This window comes from Morus notabilis, unplaced genomic scaffold (genome assembly GCF_000414095.1).
Source record: "Morus notabilis unplaced genomic scaffold, ASM41409v2 Scaffold3407, whole genome shotgun sequence".
Classification (NCBI taxonomy): Eukaryota; Viridiplantae; Streptophyta; class Magnoliopsida; order Rosales; family Moraceae; genus Morus; species Morus notabilis.
The window spans coordinates 9573-30122 of record NW_010365776.1 but is presented as its reverse complement, the minus strand read 5'-3'; the positions used below and the strand labels follow the sequence as shown (position 1 = coordinate 30122).

General features: G+C 37.9%; 1 protein-coding gene across 3 annotated transcripts; it reads left to right on the top strand.

The window, feature by feature from the left end:
- The first annotated feature begins 3038 nt into the window (after positions 1–3038).
- On the top strand, positions 3039–20265 carry LOC21384643 (helicase protein MOM1). 3 transcript variants are annotated; one of them, XM_024172560.1, is made up of 20 exons: positions 3039–3132; positions 3567–4117; positions 4363–4754; positions 5340–5491; positions 6167–6360; positions 6479–6609; positions 8204–8488; positions 8911–9057; positions 10164–10418; positions 10506–10646; positions 10734–11045; positions 11411–11584; positions 12706–13588; positions 13762–13937; positions 16281–16385; positions 16519–17901; positions 18101–18676; positions 18759–18972; positions 19322–19816; positions 19904–20265. In XM_024172560.1, the coding sequence occupies exons 2-20, from the start codon at positions 3568–3570 to the stop codon at positions 20020–20022; spliced, it is 6684 nt and encodes a 2227-aa protein (XP_024028328.1). In that variant the 5' UTR covers positions 3039–3132; position 3567; the 3' UTR covers positions 20023–20265. The 3 variants fall into 3 exon arrangements, with proteins under 3 accessions (XP_024028328.1, XP_024028327.1, XP_024028326.1); XM_024172559.1 differs by having other exon boundaries at positions 4369–4754; positions 19322–20265; XM_024172558.1 differs by having other exon boundaries at positions 19322–20265.
- The last annotated feature ends 285 nt before the right edge of the window (positions 20266–20550 follow it).

The window sequence follows — 20550 nt, the reverse complement described above, 5'->3', positions numbered from 1 at the left end:
GTTCATGTGCATCACTCACATGAATATATGCTATTAAAGACAACATTTTCTTGATTTTAGTTACATAAAATAGTCAGAACGTAATGAACATAAAACATTTCGCTCGGATCTAGTCTAGGGGAATACACTCAACACACACTGGCTCACGTTTGGCTTCCTTCTCATTCTCTTCGGTTGCATTCCCAAGGTCTTTCACTAGGCTGAGAACACGATCTCTGAGCTAACTCACTAACCACATCCTTCGTTCGGTTTACTTCGGTCATGATGTTGAGGGCATGCGTTTCAACGGTCCTTCTTCCAACACTTGATTCTTCGACCATTGATGACCGCATCTACATCAATTAATCAAGACAATAAAGCGTTAGTATACACGTACAAATTTAAACAAATTAAGTTAAAATTGAAACCAAAAACAGTTAAAACACATTTGCAATACAAGTCATTTAACTTTGTTACCTTCTTAACAGAGTAACCGCCGGAAGCCTTAATCCATCTTAGAACTGCTCTAGTCTTCTTCTCTGTCCACGCAGTTATTGGTACTTTACTACGATCGATGAATTGAGAGTGACCCTCCAAGTGGTGCAGGTAAAACACCTTACAAGGAAGTTAAGATTATTATTAATCACAATTAATGCGCGTCCCAACCAAAGAAATCATCAACATTCAAGTTCGAACATGAGTAATCTAGCATTTACCTGTAGAAATAGCACACATCCACCAATGAATTCCCCTTTCTGTTTTTTATAACGCATTATTGCCTTAACAAGATGACTAAGACACTGTGTTGCCCAATTTAAGTTCTTCACACTATGAACACCATTTATGGAAGAAAGTATGGTTGTTCCAACCACAACAGTTGTTGTTGGCATTAAGATAGTTCCACTAGCAAACAGTAAAAACTTCCTAATAAATATGTCATCAGGATGCTTATCATCTAACAAGTCATCCTCCAAATCAGACAACTGTAGGTGCCTCCTTCCATCCATTATTTCTTTCTTCCAATTATTCACTTCCTCATCCGTGCCTTGCTGCTCAAAGTCGTCCCCCCCATCAGACAACCCCATAACTTCACCAAACAACTCCGTTGTGAGGACAAACGTCTTCCCGCAAATAGTCAATGAGCAATCCTCCTCTTTAAAGTTGTCCACCATCCACATAATCAATTTGTGACATATGTGCACACTAGCCATTTCCAACAACCCCCCAAACCCCATTCCTTTAACCAACGCCCTTCTACGCTCACTAAAATGAGCACACATCTTACCAAACCACAGTGGGGAGCATCGTACATTTAATTTTTGGTTAGAAACCGAAGTGGACAAATGCTCTTTGTCCTCTTCTACATGATCCACACTCTGCCTTTTACGACCCCGTTTAGTCACCATAGCTTAATTTATGCTTCCCATGTCACAGGATGCATCTGTCCTCAACACATTTTTCCAAAAGATTAAAATTAAAAACCCACAAGAAACACCAAGATGACAATAGCAATAATCACACAATTTTATTCATACTACTTACACGATATATCGCATAGCACACTTTTAGTATAAAACTCTTTCAACTAGAATAAATTATACTGGCTTGTAGCATCCACAAACATCCACGCCTACATACTTATTCAGCAAAATAAAAAATAAATCCACTTGCATTTTCGATTTTCACTTTTTTGTAAAATACTCTTTCAACTAAATCAACTAATACTAAATCAACTAATACTTTTTTGTAAACATCTTCGGTTTCATAGTTATTCAGAAAAATAATAAATGAATCCACTTGTACTGCATCTATATAAGTTTTCTACTATTGGGACATTTCACTTTCCCAATAGGCTTTTTGTTTACCACATGTACAAACCCTATAACTACCAAATCGAAGCAACGAATCAAAATTAGCTTCAAATAACCACAAATTTGACCCAGCCATAGTGTTTCTATCTTCCAAAATGTCCCTCTATTTACAATTTTCTGCGTAACTTGATAATGGAGATAATTCGATTTTCCATTTTCCAGATAATTCGAGTCTACAATTTTCTGCAAAACGCCCCCTTTTAACCATTTTTTCCATTTTCCAGATAATTCGAGTCTACAATCGAGGTATAATTAAGTTCTTTTTTACAAATGCTGTACAATTTAAAATGTTTGGAAGATTACCTCGGGAGTATCTCCGTCGACGAAGTGTTAGGCGGAGAAGATGAACCGGTGGTGTTTGAGGGGAGAGAAAATGTTAGTGGGTTTGGTTGTGGGAGAGGTCGTTAGGCGGCGGGACTCCTTGTCGGCCTGTCGGAAGTCACCTCCGGCAACCCCCCTGCGGAGGCGTTCGAGGAAGCGGCGACGGAGACAGAGGATGAAGTGGTGGTGCTTCAGGAGAGAGGAAATGTCAGGGTGGAGAAGGAGATAGGAGTGGGTTTGCTTGAGGGAGTTGTCGGGACGCGGTCCGCCTCTTGGAACTCGTCGGTGCCGATCTGGCTGCGGAGGAGGTCGAAGGAGCTCGAGGAAGGTCGAAGGAGGTCGAGGGAGGTCGAGAGAAAATAAGATTTAGGAATGATGCTGCTCGCGCGTGCATTTGAGAAAGTGAGAGGTTTTGGAGAAACAAAGAAACAAATCTACACCGTTTAATTCCAATCTAACGGTCACAATTGTCTGACCGGATCAGTCAGTCATTTTATACTTACCGGACTAAAGACATTTCCTATATTTATATATATTCTTATAAAGAACATAAATGCATGCGCATGTTCACGTTTTTTACATAACAGAAATACATGTCAATGTTGAAATTAATTAGAGTTTGGCATTTGTGCAAGTGAACACAAAACTCAAGTTTCAAAAATTAAATAGTCAATACCTAAACACTAAATTCTAAATTTTAAATTACACTCAAATTTTTTAAAACTCAAATCTAATTTTTTAACTCGAATCATAAAATTTGAGTTAGTGAGGTGAACGCGCCCTTTTAGCACAAGAAAATGTTAAACGGCGCGCTTAAACCATTTCCCTCGTTTTTATTTTTTTATTTTTATTTCTCCTCGTCTCTTTTTAGGAAAAATTCGCAAGAGCTCCGGAAGAAGAAGAAGACCTAATAATACCTTTTCTCCGGTCGAAATTTTTCAGCGAGAACATTTCCATGCAGGTTAGTTCACTTTTTTCTTGATTCTTCTTTGTTATTTTTTTCCCCAATATTTACTACCTCTGTATTCACTTCCGAGGAAAAAAGAAAAAAAGAAAAACCAAATCCCACTCGTTTCTCCGATGAGGTAGCGCGATTTTCCGGCGATGGCGGCGGCGACAAACTCCCTGTTTTGGAGCAAGAGAAAAACGACGATTTTGATGTAGCCTTTTGGCATTTGGATTCCAAAACACGGACTTTGTTTTTGTTTTTTGTTTTTCTATGAATCGAAAACGATAATGTGGGTTTTGAAATCTAAAGCAAGGGCCTTCGGAGATTCTAGGTTGAATTCGGATATTTCTATGTGTATGGATGCATGTGGTGATGTTTGTGGTTAGGGTTTCTGAATCGCCATATTTGGACCTCTTGTTAATCTGAGGCATTTTGCGATTTTTAAGGATGGGAAGCGATACTCGACCAAGTCGCAGAGTTAAGGACGACGAGAATAGCAATTCGAAGGGGAAACAAAGCGGTGACAAAGGACTCAGTGCTGCTTCAGGCTCTGCGGCGACATCGGATTCGTCTGGGTTGAGAAGATCTTCGAGAGAGACATTGGCAAAGAAAGCTGCGGCTCCGGCCTCGCCGAGCCTTTCTGTTAGGAAATCGGGGCGGCTTGTGAAGAAATCGCCGAAAACTCCGCCACCAGCTCAGAGGAAGTCGGAGAGAGTGAAGAATAAATGCACGCCGAGTCCTCTTCGGAAGTCAGACAGGGGAAAAGCTACATTGTCTAATTCGTCTGCGTCTAAGAAGTCGCCGGATCAGAACTCGGGCTCATCTTCTATGAAGCAGAAGAAAAGCAAAAAGGAGAAGAGTGTAAAAGAGCTAACGTCAGAGATCGAGGAAGCTGATAGAAGTGAAAGGTGCGATTCGGATTTGAAAAAGAAGAGACTGGATGGTCGGTCCTACAAGGCAATCTTCAAGAAACAGCTGAACAAGGTTAAAGCATCAGGTAATTGAGAATTCTATTGCCTGCATTCGTGTTTCATATCTCCTAGTCATTGTGAGGGTTCCCTCTTTTTCTTGAGAAGCATATCTTTTGTTTTTGCAATCCTTTTGTAGTTATTGATGTTCAGCATTATGAACTTCAGCATGATATTTGTTCTGTTGCTGTTCTCTTGTTATTTATTTTCTTAATATTTTAAGATCAATGGTGAAAAGGCTATCGTAAGTAAAAACCTTTTTTATCCATTGGAGGTTTAGATAATGGTGAGAAGCATGAAAGAGAGGATAAGTTCTCTCAGGGAGATAGCAGCAATTGCCGAGGCGAGTGTGATGAGCTGGATGAGTGCACTGAAAGGACGTTGGGGGAATTGGGTGATGATGACGGGACAACTGAAAATGCTGATGATGAACTGGAAATAATCCCAGAGAATTGCTCTGAAGCGGAGAAGGTAAAAGAGCTGGAGTTGGTAGATTGTCCATTCAGTGGAAGGATACCTGAGGACGGTAGAGGCCTCAAAAGTGGTCAGGATGTCATATCTTCAAACAGAAAAAGAATCAGACTGGATGGGGACTCTGATGCTTTGGTAACCAGTGCAAGTAAAAAAGTTCACACCGCAATTGACGATGCCACCTCCTTAACTAAGGTTAGTTTCTCTTTCTTTGCCGCTTGTCTATTTTACTCTTACCATTTTGCTGTTGTTCACCTGTTTGAGCTTGTTTCCATAAGAGATTGGATTTGTTGAGAATTTCTGTTAGTTCTTATCCTGTATGCTTATCAAGTACAATTCCAGTTAATATGAGAATTTCTGATTCTTATCCATTAGAATATATGCTGCTTCTATATTAATTTCGGCTTTTTGCTTCTTCTTCCACTAATTGCCCTTTATGCATTTCATATTATGGAGATGAAGTTAAATCTTTTTGCTAAAATGCAGTGATACGTATCATACTTCTTTTGTTTTGAAGAAAAATTGAAGTGATCTTTGAGGGTTTAATTCTATAGATAGTTTTTATTATTCCTTGTTTTTTATTACTCAGTAGTAGAATTTTGGGCCCTATATTGTTTGTAAACGGTTATTAATTTATTTATTAGAATCAATATAAAGGCTATGTACATAAATACTCACCTATTTATTTGAATCTATGGGTAATTATTTTACATCTATCCATGGATGGTTAACCTTTTTATAGATTTTGTCATGGTTTTACTCTTTTACGGAATATTGTAGGATAGAGGGGAAAATGAAGTCAGCACTGCCACTATCACGGGACTTGCTGAGAAGTGTGACAACCATTTGCAGCAAAAGGAATCTCCAAGAGATCTTGGAACAGGTGGTGAACAATATACATGTTTCACATGCAAGCTTGGGGGGAAGCTGTTGTGAGTAACCCTTTTCTATTCACTTTCAGATTCCTGCAACTGCCATTGACAATTGTTTATATGGAAGTTAGCATGATATTAGTCCTAGAAATAGTTCTTGCAAGTTATTTTTTGTATGAGTTCAAGTTGCTTTTCTTTGTTGTTCTGTCATTTGTTAAGTTTTGAATGTAGGAGTTGAAGGTATCAGTTTCCAATTCTTTAAAAGTGAGACTCTGGTATAATCTGATGAGAAACACATTTCCTACAAGATGGTAGATAAATATGAATAAGAAAAGGCTCCTCAATTACTCTTCCTAGTAACTGTTTGTGGTAGACCTTTTTTTTTTTTTTCAGTAAACAAAATAGCAAAAGATGGAAAGTTAATGCATCTGATTTGGATTTTGAAGCCAGAGAGAAATTTCTAAATGTTGGTTATAAACTGGAGAATAACATTTCTTTCTTTTCAATAAGGTTCTCAATCTTATATAAAAAAATGTAGGATGACATTTGATGTGCGACTAAACATATAGGGCCTATAAATTCCGTGTTTCCATTTTTTTTTACATGTAAAGGACATAGAACTTTGAAATTGCTCCCAAGGAAACATAGTCATGCCTATAAAGTGCAAAAGTGTAACATACTTTTGACCCGCAAGTTTCATTGCTTCTGTAATATGTTCTATTTACTCAATATCAGGTGCTGTGATGGAAGGGAGTGCAAAAGAAGCTATCATCTTTCTTGTCTAGACCCACCTATGGATGATGTTCCTCCTGGAGTTTGGTATTGCCTTGGGTGTGTCAAGAAGAAGTTAGAGTCCGGTGTGCATTCGGTGTCAGAGGGAGTTGAGTCAATCTGGAATGTCAGGGAAGTGGATGTATTAGACGTTGATGGTACGAAAGTCAGACTGCATAAACTTAAGTTTTGCTTTGGTAATTTGGAATTCAGGTGTAACAACAATTCTTTAGGTTCTGATATCCACTTCTGGATTTTATATGCATATGGTTCTAGGATTGCGAAAAGAAAGGGATTTTTTTGTTAAATACAAAGGTCTTGCACATATTCACAATCGTTGGGTATCAGAAAATAAGCTGCTTCTTGATGCTCCGTCACTTGTTGCAAAATTCAACCGAAAAAGCCAGGTATCTTATCCCTCTCATCCCTTCTTCTTTTTTCTGTTGACTCTTTTCTAATTATTATTATTATTATTAATGATGATGATGATGATGATGATGCTTCTCTCAACCCTATGGGATAGAAAATGCCTTTTAGTGAATTAATTTCTCCTTCTCCTTCTTGTTGTTATTATTATGATGATGATGATGATGCTGTTGTTTCTTTCAACCCTCCTTTTAGTGGGATAATTCTTTTTCCTTCTCCTTCTCCTCCTCCTCTTCCTCCTCCTTCTTATCATCATGATGATGGTGATTTTGTTGTTTCTCTCAACCTTCCTTTTAGTGGGATAATTCTTTCTCCTCCTACTTCTTCTTCTTCTTCTTCTCCTTCTTCTGTTTTTTCCTCCTCCTCCTCCTCCTTATTATGATGATGATGTTTCTCTCAACCCTCCTTTTAGTGGGATAGAAAATGCCTCTTAGTGAATTAATTTGTTTGTTTGTTTCTTCGTATGATGACGACGACGATGATGATGATGACGATGTTGATGTTGATGTTTCTCTCAACCCTCCTTTTAGTGGGATAGGCCCTCCTTTTAGTGGGATAGACTCTTTCTTACTTCTTAGTGGCTGTTTACACACAAACACACACATATATTAGAAAGCTACATATATGTAGATATACGTGTATGTAAAAGAAACTTTATATGGGAAAAAAAGAAAAAACAAAAGAAAACTATCAAAAGAAAACTATGAGCGGCTCTTTTCACCAAAAAAGCACTTTAGTGTTTATGCTACCTGCACAATCAACAGAAGGATCTTGAAAAGGGACTCCTAGAAGCCTAGAAAAATACAGATCTTAAGATCTTTCGACTTGCCAGTTTCAGACATTTGGGAACCATCAGGAGTTTGCCTATTAGTTTCTATCAGATGCACTACTTGACGCACGTGGAATCATTGTAAGAAGCAATGGCCAAATTTCTAAAAACATTATACATTGAATGAGAAGATGCCTGAGATATTCCTCATCTTTATCACACATAAAACAACATTCGACTGAGGAATTTAGTCTGAGTATTCATTCCGTGTTTGACCAGCTCACCTCAGGGATGCAGAGTGAGCATTAAAGCAAAGCCCAGTCCCAGATGCGTTTTTCTAAATCTTATTTGTCATAATGATAACTCCTAACTTCAAAAGGTTCTTTTCTTCCCCGCAGCCTATTTGAAAAGTTTTTAACTCATTAGGCTGTGGAGGTCGTTCATGCATGATGAAAAAAGCCTTCACACCTTCCACCTCTCAATCATGCGAACTATTGACAAACTGAACTTACCAAACAATCCTATGAGATTCATAGCAAAGGATAAAAAACAAAATGAGACGATGGCAGCAATCTGCTTTTGAAGCCTTCTCGTTGAGGAAGTTTTGTGCTCTTTCTGCCTTTGGGGTCCAGTATTTGGAGCATTGTGTTTCTCAGTTTCCTGTTATTGCTTTTCATAGGGCAGTTATTTTATACATACACATAAATATGTCTATAAAACACACACACACACACACACATTATCATATTGGGTGGCTTATGGGAAGTGGATAATTAATTTCTCAAGTATCCTTTTTCTTTCGTCAGGTTACAAGGTGGAAGAAAGAGTGGACTCTTCCACATCGTTTACTACAGAAAAGATTGTTGATGTCCCCCAAGCAGCGTGACCAGTATCTTACTGAGCATGCTGGAGAAAAATTAGATACCCAGTATGAGTGGCTTGTGAAATGGCGTGGTCTTGATTATGAGCATGTTACATGGGAGTTGGATAATTTGTTATTTAGTTTACTTGATGGTCAAGGCCTTATGAAAGATTATGAAAATCGATGCATCAGGATGAAAGGAGCTTCTTCTTCTCCTAAAGCAGATAAGGTACTTTAGGATGTGATACTGAAAAATAATGCATTATATACTGAGGTACTGTAGGATGTGATACAGAAGAGTAATATAATATATACTGAGGTACCCTAGGATGTGATGCTGGAAAAAGAATACATTATATGCATCTTTATTTGATTATTAAGTGAGAGTTTTTCGGCTCCTATCATAGACGATTATGTTAAAAACTATTCTTATTATTTATTCCATGCAATATTTTTTCTCAACAAAAAATATCAGAAACTTGATTGAAGCTTATTGGGTGTTTAATTATTAAGATTGTTAAAAAACAAGTTTATATGATAGTTAATTGATGGTAAAAGATGCACCGCCCTTCTTGTCTTTTGGATTTTGGGTATAGCTTGCAGAGTAATGACGTGGATGAAATAAGGCATTTTTTTATATTATTCTTGCAGATTCTTGAGAGTAAAAACTGTTCAGTTAAATTACTACAAGTGCAATCTGGAATTTCATCACCTTCAGATAATAGTTTTTCAGATTACATTAACAAGCTTCATGATTTTTGGCGTGCGGGCCAGAATGCTGTTGTTATTGATGAGCAGGTCGGTGCAAGTGAATCATCTTTTTGTTTTGATATCAGTGAATTTCATTGTTATTTAGGCATCTCAGTTATCCGATATGGTAATATTAGATGTTTATAACAATAACATCATGATGGTACGATTTTTATAGAAGAGCTCTTATGGTAGGAAACACTTTCTGGTAGTGAATGTTTCAAAACGTCAGATCAGAATCCGTCTGATTTTAAAAGTCTACATTGCTGAATGTCTAAATATGAATTTGATGGAATTCTGATGGTTTGAAACTTCTCTGCCCTAGTATTTTTCATCAGTAATCTGTTTTTCTATTTACTTTGTTTCATGCATTCAAATGTGCATGCTTGTGTTTGGCTGTATCATAGGGAATCGGGATAAGATACAAACTGTGATTCGCCTGTAGGAAGTATTACTAGTGGTTTCTAAAAGCTGTATGGAATATTAATGAGGACTAGGTTAACATATTTATATGCTTTTTAGTAGTCAACAATACGATATCTTTAGTAACAAAGAGAAGGCTGTCTAGATACTCCTCTTTCTTGTGCAAACTAATTGTCTAGAAATTAAAGACAAATTAGAAGGGAAAAAATCCCAGTTGTCAAGGCGAAACTCTCTAACAGCCATATAGACAACAAATTAGGCATATATAGGATGAAAAATAACTAGTAAATCAAGCTGTTAAACATCCACAGTGACACAACATGTATTTAAAAGTGAGCTTGGTCTTTGTTTTTGTTAATTTACCATTTCTCCCAAAAGCTTGACCCATTAGGAGGTGGGCTAGTATTAGTTAATGTTTTCAGACCCAAACTTAAGCCCCACAAGGTACTGGGGCTAAGCCTCAGTATGCGCCTCAATTTGGACAGGCCTAAGCCTCTGTTGACCTTGATTGTTACTAAAAAATTTTGACTCACCTGAGGCGTGCCTCAATCTCCTTTCAGAACAATGTCTTTGCTAGTGTACTTGCATTGAGTTCTTAGGTGTTTTATATTATTATTTCCTTTCAGGGTTTTTCTTTTTGATGATGGTTGGGTTCTAGGTTCTGTGAACTTGTTTCTTTTCCTTTCAAGTGCCATACCAACTTTATCTATGTCACTGTTTCTGTTTTGCAGGAACGAATTATGAAGTCGATTTCACTGATTAAATCATTTCAGTCTAATGCTTGTCGACCTTTTTTAATAATCTCGACTTCAGCTTCACTTCATTTGTGGGATGATGAATTCCTTCGGTTGGCACCACAAGTAAATGTTGTGGTTTACAATGGTAATAAAGATTTGCGTAGAAGTATTAGGAAAGTGGAGTTTTATGGGGAGGGAGGTTGCCTGATACTTCAAGTTCTTATAACAACATTGGAAATTGTTGTGGAGGTACCTTAAGAAAATCCTTACGGTTCTCTCATGACGTAATAGTTTATGCTTTACAAGGTTCTAGAATTTTCCCCCCTATTTCTGCAGGACCTGGATGATCTAAAAAGCATAGAATGGGAATTAATTATAATTGATGAGTCCCAACGCACCAGGATCTTTCCACACTCTGCACAAATTAAACTTTTATCTACTGAAAGGAGGCTTCTTCTTGTCAGCGGCCAACTAAAGGTTTTGATTTTATTGTGCTTTTTACTATTGGATATGTTTCATTTATTTTAAGTTTTTTGACATGAAGTATCCTACTGTATATGGCAGGAGAGCACTTCCGATTACATTAACTTGCTATCTTTGCTTGAATATAATAGTGAAGTACCTAATAGCGAGTCCTTAGCAACCAGTTCAAGTAACAATATTGGTAAACTGAAGGAAAAATTCTCAAAGTGTATCGTACATCGGTCCAAGTCAGAGTCTTCTAGATTTAGAGAGTATTGGGTTCCCGTACAGATATCAAATGTGCAGCTCGAGCAGTACTGTGCTACTCTTATTTCAAAATCTGCTTTGCTTTGCTCACCACAAAAGAACTATCTTTCTGGAGACCTCCAAGATTTGCTAGTATCTAGTCGAAAGGTTGGTTGACTTGTGTTATTAAATGCTTCTGAGATCTCATGCTTCTCGTTTTCAGTTTTAAATGGTCTAATCCCCTGTTTATATATAGATGTATGCAGTGAATGTGTACGTGTGTCTGCTTCTATGCATGTGTTTTTTGCTGGTGCAAATATAAGAGATTTTCTAATAGATTAATCCATTGAAAGACGAGCTGTAGTATCTAGTTTCGGATGGTCTTCTTCTGCTGCATTTTTTTTTTAATGAAAAATCACTTTGCATTGCTTGATCGATTTTTTGCCTTGCAGTCCTGTAAGCCTTTGCATGTATTAACTTATCACACTGCTTGGATTTACTTGGTGTCTGAGTTTGATGATATTCCCTTGCAGTGTTGTGATCACCCATACCTTGTGGATAGGAATATTGCAGTAATGCTTCATGAGGGTCTTCAAGAGGTTGAGTATTTAGACGTTGACATAAAAGCAAGCGGCAAGCTTCACCTTCTTGACATGTTGCTCTCGGAGATAAAGAAACGAGGTTCAAGAGTACTTATACTTTTTCAGGTACTTCGTTGTTTGATGTTAGTATTATTATTTTTTGGTTTTGTTGATATATAACGTACTGGTTCCAGATGAAATTCCATCTGCTGCTTTGCCACTGGAACACTAACAGATTAATTTGAGATTATACCTTCAATAAGAACAGTGCTTGACTCGGGAAATTTTGGTAACTTGGTTGTATGCCTACATTCCCTGGCAGCTAGAACTAATAGTGCAAGTCTGGAGATATATGTGAACTGACTGAATTGTGTGAAGATTTTTGTAGCAAACTATGGGACTGAAGTTGTGTATCATTTAGAAGCCATGAGAATATATTGTGCAACGTAACTCTAATGTATTTTTTTAGAAAGTCAAAAGGTTAGATATATGCCTTTTTTGGCAACTCATTCAAAAATCAATCAAGAAATTGGCTGAACACAATTCTCCCGTTTTGCTTTACCAAAGTGATGTCTACCTCTTTCCTTGACAAAGATAGTTAATGACGGGTAATGTACACTTTTATTGTATTATACAGAGGAGTCCTTGTTTTATGGTTGTCAAGATGGTGTTCTTGACATTAATTTGAACGGGAATAATAATAATATTAATCCGTAGTTTACCTCATATTGTCCTTTCTGAGTGTAGGGACAGTGCTTAGCGGCTGATATGTTATAGTTGGGCCAGCTCTTCTTCCATATGCCTTATGTTCTTGGTTGGCCGATCTTTTACATTTCAATATTTATTCTATATTGTGTATTAAATTTACTCGTGCATTTCAGTGTATATAATTGTTCTGTATGTTTGCTCTCAAGTAACTTTATGAGATTTTCCTTTTATTTTATTTTTATTTTTCATAAAGCCCCTCTGTGTAGATAAAATGAAACTAATAAAGTTCTTACAGTATCTTGGATATATGTGTGTGTGTGTGTGTGTGTGTGTGTGTGTGTGTGTATATATATATAATGTTCAACTTTAGTGCTGATTATGGTCGAAACTGTGATTTTAGAGATGTGCTCTTGGCTTTTGCATGTAGTTCTAGAGATATGCATTGGATTGTTCTGTATGTTTGCTCGTAATTAGTTCTGATTATGGCTCCGTTTATTTTGTGGTTCTCATGTGGGCCTTTTGTTATCGAAATTGATAAGGATAAGGATTTTGGAAGGAATACTATCGGAGATTTTTTGGATGACTTCCTGCGACAAAGATTTGGACCAGATTCCTTTGAGCGTATTGTGAGCTGTCTCCACCACGGTAAGAAACAAGCTGCTGTCGATGGATTCAACAACAAGGAGTCTGGCAGATTTGTGCTCTTGATAGAAACCCGTGCTTGTCTTAGCAGCATCAAATTGTCATCGGTGGATACTGTCATCATATTTGGTAGTGACTGGAACCCGGTGAATGATGTGAGAGCACTGCAAAAATTAACTCTTGATTCACAGGCTGAGCAGATAACAGTCTTCCGTTTGTACTCATCTTTTACATTAGAAGAAAAGGTTCTAATCCTTGCAAAGCAAGGAAACAACAACATACAAAACCTTGCTTGGAGTGCTAGTCATATGCTGCTAATGTGGGGTGCATCTCATCAATTTTGGACTTTGGATAAGTTCCATAGTGGCTGTGTCATGGCCTCTGAAGCAGATATCTTGCTCAAGGGTTCATCCTTGGAAGATGTTACCCAGGACATGTTGCAGATAATTTTTTCTAATGGCAAAAACACAGAGCCGACGAGCTCCTCAATTATTTCAAGTGTACAACAAATTGGAGGACTTTACCGCATAGAGTCTTCATTACCTGGTGAGCTACAAAGTGAAATTGACGAGGGGCAACCCTCTATATTTTGGACAAAACTTTTGGAAGGAAAACATCCTGAGTGGAAATATATTTGCGGATCATCGCAGCGAAATAGGAAAAGGGTACCACATTTTCAAATAGAAGGTGCGATTGGTGAAAGTGTTAGGAAGCGCAGGAAGGTTGTACCCTCCCCAGAACTTGGATCAGTTGGAAAAACAATTTCCAGGGGCAAAGAAGGTAAACGGTTGGTATTGCTTCTGATTTTACTTTTTCATGAAATTTGTTGACAACTTATTCTTGGTCTAGTGGCTCACCAGATATTATTAAGAATCCCTTTTCGCTACCTATAATCCTTTTTTTTTGTTTTTTGTTTTTCCTTTTACTTTCTGAGACTGTTTCTTGTTTTTTAGGAGCATTTGGATCCCCTGCTTCCATCAATGACAGAACTTCTGCAAATTGCACTTCTACTTCTCGGAAGTACAATTTTGAATCAGAGGAGCGGAGAAAATTGCGTGACGCCCAAAAGAGTCTTCATCTTTCTTTGAAGCCAGAGATATTAAAACTCTGCAAGATCCTCAAATTCTCGGTAAACTATTTCAAACTTCAAACTGTGCAATTTTTCTTTTCACTATGTACTGATGTTCTTGATGATGGTTAAAAATGTTAAAGATAAAGGATGTCTCCATTATCACATAAAATAACAAGTTGGATATGCCTAGGGTAGATTACTGCTTCGTACTTTTGTAAATAAATGCTCTCTTAAAATTTTAAACGTCCTGTTGGTAGAGAAGATAGAATCTTGTTTTGAAAACATGTGTGGTGTGGGAAACAATCCTTTAATTTATCCTTCCCACATTTGTTCAACTTGTCAAAAAATCAGTTAGCTTTCATTATTCAAAACTGTTTATTTTCATTTGATAACGTTCTCAATTGGAATTTTGGTTTTAGAAGAAACTTAAATGATAGGGTGGTAGAGGTTTTGAATTCTCTTCTTCTTTGTTAGAATCTTTTTCTCTCCATTCCTGACTCTAGAAAGTGAGTTTGCAATGCGTTGTGATTTTCGTGCAAGTCTTTTTTCTCTACCCTTGTTGATGTAGGGGATTATTCGAATTTCAAATCCTTTAGGGGTGGTTGGTTCACCATCTGGATTGAAATTCCACTTCGAATGAGGCCCAAGGTCCAAATTACTCTTTGGTGCAACATTTAATAGAGGACACTGGATTGAAAATTCCAATTCAAATATGATTCAAACCACCCAACTAAATTCAACCGTCCTTTAAATTCTCACAATTCAAACCTATATGCTACAGTGAAATGGAATGCCTTTTGTTCTCTCTCTCTTCCATCTCAAGCTTCAAAATGCCATAGCTTCTTATTTTAACTCCGATTGAGATAATTCTTCTTCCTATGCGTCCAGAGAGGAATGATAGATTTGTTACAAAAACTCTCAAAGTTTTAAAATGACTGTCAACACTCCACTATCCAAACACACATTAGATTTTATTCCCACTTCCAATTATAATTTATTTGTGTATCTAAATACTGATTCAAATCGTAGTTGATAGTTCAAATTACCCCAGTTCTGATTTTTCAATTCAAACCAGAAGGGTTCAAATCACCACAATTTGAATGGTGAACCTTAGTTTTGTTTGGAAATCTAGGGTTCGTTTGATATGAGGGTTCAAACCAGGGTGATTCTAGTTTTGATTTTGGAACCAGAACCATGATTCATGATTTTGGAACCAGAACCATGATTCATGATTTTGGGTCCAAATCATGGTTCTGAAACCAGAACCAGAATCATGGGTTTGAACCACCCAAAACCAAGGGGGGGATGGTTTTAGAATCAGGGGTGATTCATGGTTTAAAACATCACATCATGGTTCAAACTTTAAATCAGAACCATCCTAACCAAACACTGATTTTGGGTGAGTCAAATCAGAACTACTTTTACTTTTTGTAAACAAACACTGGTTCCTAACCAGAATCATGGTTCTGGGTTCATAACCCTTATACCAAACAACACCCTAGTGTTCCACATAGGGTAAAGGTCTCCTCTTGGTTAAATTTCCTAGGAAAACTAAACACATGTGATATGGTTCAGAGAATCTGCAGATGACTATTTTGCCATCCTGGTGCTTCTTGTCCAAAGTGACGAGGAGTCAATCGATCATATGTTACTACATTGCCATGCAGCTAGAATACTATGGCAGAAAGTTTTGACAGAAGCAGGTTTTGAATGGGTTTCCCTTAGCTCATTGCAAGTCTTTGATGGTGGAGAATGTGCTGGATTTTGGATCTAATATGATGGCTAAGGTCTGATGGTGATGCATGCTTTTGTCAATGCAGTAGACAATTTGGATGGAGAGAAACATCAGAACCTTTGAGGAAAGATATATGAAAGCTGATTGACATTTATGAGAAAGCTAAATTTTCAAGCTACTTTATGAGCGCCAACAGACAAGGCTTTCAAGAATTTCCCGTTTTCTCTGATAGTCTTGAATTGGAAAGATGAGATCGGAAAATAGGGACACAATTTTTGTTCCTTTTGGGGCTTGATGGGATTTTCCAGTAATTTTTTGTTTTTAACTAGTTTTTTTGTCCTTATTACCTCTCTTTATTCGATCTTCTTTGAGTGGATACCTTATCTTTTATTATCCTTTGTATTTGATTCATAAATCAGTAATTTTCTTATTAAAAAAAGATTTTTTCTCTTTCTTCTGGTCTAATTTGAATGAGATAAAATATTACATAGTAAAAGGAAAAAGTAGTTTTGAGTTTTATCCGTTCAAGAATCAACCGTCCTATGTTGACCAAGAGACGTGGATGTATGAACTACGAACGAATATGTTTAAGTTGTAGTTTTGTCATTCATTACCAGGCAGTGGCATTGACCTCTCTTTGATTATATTATATTCACTGTGTGCAGGATACTGCGGAGGCTATGGTTGAAGAGTTTCTCCAATATGTCACTAATAACCACCATGTCAGTACAGAATCAACAACAATCTCACAGGCTTTTCAGATATCTTTGGTCAGAGGCTTCTTCCTTTAATATATATTGCTGTTTCAGTTTTTAGCGACAAAAAAAAAATAAAAATAAAAAAAATGTTGTTGGTAACTGAACATTTCTGAGTGACTTTGCGGATGTTAACTGTGAATTTCAGTGCTGGACTGTAGCTTCTATGCTGAAACAGAAGATTAATCACAAAGAATCAGTTGCTCTTGCGATACAACATCTCAACTTTAACTGCAGTAAAGAAGAGGCAGATTTTGAATACTCAAAGCTCAGGTGTTTGAAACGATTGTTTTTATATCGGACTGGGAAACTCAAGGTTGCAGACTCTCCTAGAGCTCCTATATTATCTATTAGTGATTCCCTGGAGGACTATATGAACGGAATACAATCTCCATCTTCTAATGAGCAAAGACTTATTTCCATGTCGGGAATGGCGCTAGAAACTAAATTGGTGCAGAACGATGTTTCTAGGAGTATAAAGGGAATCCAGAAGAAATTCCACAATAAGTTGAATAAACTAACTCAAAAGCAACAGGAAGAAAAAAATGAATTAGTGCGTAGTTTTGAGGTAGATAAGGCGCGTATAGAAGAAAAAAAGAAAATGGAAATTGTTGTTATCCGCTCATGTTTGGAGAATAATACTTCAATGAGAGTGGATAAACTTAAGTCGGTGGATATTTCTTTCGCTAAAGAATTTGAAGAACTCGAACACCAGATGAACACACGCTTAAAGAAGCTTGAGGCGGAACATCTGGCTGTAAGGATAAAAATTCAGGATAGGAAAACTCAGTGCATAGATTCGGTGAAATCCTGGGTGGCTCTTGATGAGTTGTTAGGCAATAGTTCTTCAAGTGAACCTGATGATAATGTGGAAGAGGTTACATTGAGATTTCCTCAGACCAATAGTTCTAACGATGGTGCTAATAATATTGCTCATGTGAATATGAATCCACCTTCATCTGAAGAGCAAATCTATAATGGGTTAACGGTGAATGTGTCAGAAAAGGAGGTTCAATTAGGAGTGCCAGAGACGACAGGTTCTAGTGAGGCTCAATTGGGAGTGCCAGAGGCGATAGGTTCTGGTGATGGTCTAGAAAACCTTGTCTCGGGAGATGGGCCTTTGTCAGAAGAGCAAATCCCTGATACAACTGCCGTAAGTGTCCCAATTAATGAGATGCAGCCAAGAGTACCTGAGAATGCAAGTTCCGGTGGTGGTGACACCGTTGCTTCTGTCACTCAAATGTCACTTGCAGAACAAATCCCAGACACAGCCACATTAAACGTTCCAGGTGGGGAAACTACAGTGGTGCCTGAAGCTTCTTGTGATGCAGTGGAAGTTGGTCAAACCAGCGAAGAGAATGATGAAACACGGACCGTGGCACCAAATATTATTGCTGGCATGAACCAGGAGGATATAGTGGATAATGCTGTTGATCAGAACTCTCCAATTCAGGAGTTGTCTCGGGGGAACTTATCTAGTGTGCATCCCGCAATAGCCATGATTGATGGTGATCCAGTGTCAGCTAATCAGGTACTATTTCGTTCATATACTGCTGTCATTATGTCATTGTGCTGTAAGGACCTCCTATGGCCTATTTTTGACGGCATCTGTCTGATATTATTTTGTTGATACTCAATACATGTTCTCTGTATTACGTCTTGTGAACGAAATGCGCTAAAGAATTGGAAGAAGTGTTTTAACAGTCAATTACTGATCTATAATTTGACAGGCACGTGAAGATGAATGTACTCTACCATCTATATCCTGCAGAATGCAACTTGGAGATGTCCCATCTCGTGATGAGCAGAGCGCGACTGAAGAAGTTGTACGTTCAGTGTCCCAACCAGTTGAAACTGCACCGTCCAACCAATCTGACCATGAAGCAAATGTCTCTGAGCCTGCTGCGCAAGTGCATCTGTCACCGCCCTCTAATTCACCACCTTCTAGCTTTAACGCAGCTGATGCACCTTTTGTTGGGGAAGTTGCAAATTTGCCAAGTAGTGAATGTTGTAACTTTAATCCGGCCACAGAACTTGTTGCGAACCCTCCTCCTCTCATGTTAAACCAATCTGTTTCACAACCTTCAACTTCTTTAAATCAGCCCATTGGCATACCTATTGGTGCCTCAGGAATGCATTTTCCTAACTTGAGGTCTTCTGTTGTTTCTGACTTCAATAACCGTCCTGCACAAGCCTTACCTGCAATGCCCCGGTTACCTGCATCTCAGCACCAGGACTCACTTGAGAAGGAATTGGAACGGTTAAGTAAAGACTTTGACCAAACGCGTAAAGGTTTTGAAGATAAGGTTGGTTTCAAATTTGAAATTCCTTTTCATCACTTTTTGTTGGTTGTTGCATTTCTGTTAAAATTATCCTCTCCTTGAGCAGAAGCTGCATCTAAAAGCTGAGTGCGACAAGGAGATTGCTCAAATTCTCCTTAAGTATGAACTTAAGCAACAGGAGGCTGATGCTGAATTTTTTACCAAAAAGAAGGAGTTTGATGATATCAAGAACAAAGTTAATATGAATAGAATCTTGGCTGAAGCATTCAGGTTTAAATGCATGGAATTTAGGTCATCTGGTAGGTCAGGAACGCAGCAAGGTACACATCTCCTTGATAATTTTGAATTGCTAGTGCAACCGAGTAGTTATGCATTTCAAACCTATGATCTCCTCATCACACACACACACACACACACACAAATTAAATAAACCAAAAACTAAAAAACTAAAAAAAAAGTACTATGATTACGGTGAAGATGGTTATATATGCAGAATACTTTTATCTTCATGGCTAAAAAATTTGACCAATATTGTCCTTGGCACTTTCTCTTGAATTCCATATATGCTTGCATGCAATATTTCAAGTTTTGCATATGCCTACATTTTTTATTTGTTTGTATTATATCTGTCTTCAACTATATGATGCTAATTGATATTTTGATTGGCAGATATAAATGCTAGTTACATGCAGCAGCAGATTCAGCTATCAATGCAACAAAATGCACTAAGGCCTTTGCTAGTTGCCAGTTCGTCTGCGGCCAGCACCGCTGCTGCTAGCCTGCAGACTTTAGCTCCTGAGCTGCAGACAACCGTACCTGCACCAGTAATCAGCCCACACAGTACACCTCCTCCAGTGCAAGGGGCTAGCGCTCCGTCTGCCCTCTTTCCTAGTGCTACAGCAAGACCCCCTCAGATCAGCTCTCTCTCCTATTCCAATGGAAACCTACAAGGTAGTGCCGAAATTCGTTCCTGCCCTCCTCATCTCCGCAGTTCAGCAACCGCAACCAGTCTTCCTCCTCGCCCCCAAAGAATGTCGACTCCGCCACCAACAAATGCCCCCGCCGCACAGTCAAACGCACTTCCATGTTTAACACCTCGATTGCCATCTTCCACAAATCAGTCTGGTTCCTGTGATGCCACCCTTCCTCCTGAAACTTCCAGAGGTTTGCCTGCTCTTCCCAACATATTATCTGCGCTGGAGTTACTTAGGAATGTTGACCGCCCACCTGCAGCTTCACCATCACTTGCAGGTTGGCTTCCAAACACTGGCCAGTTAAATACCACCGACTTTACCGCAAGTAGTGCATCGGTTAACCCAGTTGGTACAAGTGCACCGACTGAAGTAGTATATTTGTCAGATGACGACTAACCATGATGTCTAGCCGGTTAAATTAACACTGATCCAACATGGTTTTCGGTACTCTGGGTTGTGGGAATTTTTTTGTACATGAGGTCCTAGGTGAAGGGATGAAATAGCAGACCCTTCACTTCCACAAGCCCTTCGTAATTTTACACACTCAAATTATTGTCTTATGTATAAAGAAGTTTATTGATATTGTCCATAGTTATGTCTTCTCATTCTTTCATTATTATAATCTTCAGTTTACGTGATGAAGGCTAATCCGATTACTGCTAACATTAAAGAGTATGGTTTCTATATCCTTTTGAGAAAATTGCAGCATTTATGTGCATGAGTCTGGATTTTTATTCCTTACTCTTAATAAATATTATTTTGTTAGTGTAATTATTTGACTAAAAAAGTTATGAATCAAGAATAAATAGTAAAAATTTTAATTCATGTACTTTTAATGGGTATTTGTCAAGATTATTCATATATTCTTAGTTGATTTAATTCGAGTCTAAATTCAAGCGAATTGCAATTAGGGTCCTTACTATT

Coding starts and splice junctions, on each gene's coding strand:
- LOC21384643 (XM_024172558.1), top strand. CDS start 3,568: ATGGGAAGCGATACTCGACCAAGTCGCAGAGTTAAGGACGACGAGAAT. Junction 10,419..10,505: donor CATTGGAAATTGTTGTGGAG/GTACCTTAAGAA, acceptor CTATTTCTGCAG/GACCTGGATGATCTAAAAAG. Junction 18,973..19,321: donor TAGGTCAGGAACGCAGCAAG/GTACACATCTCC, acceptor TTTGATTGGCAG/ATATAAATGCTAGTTACATG.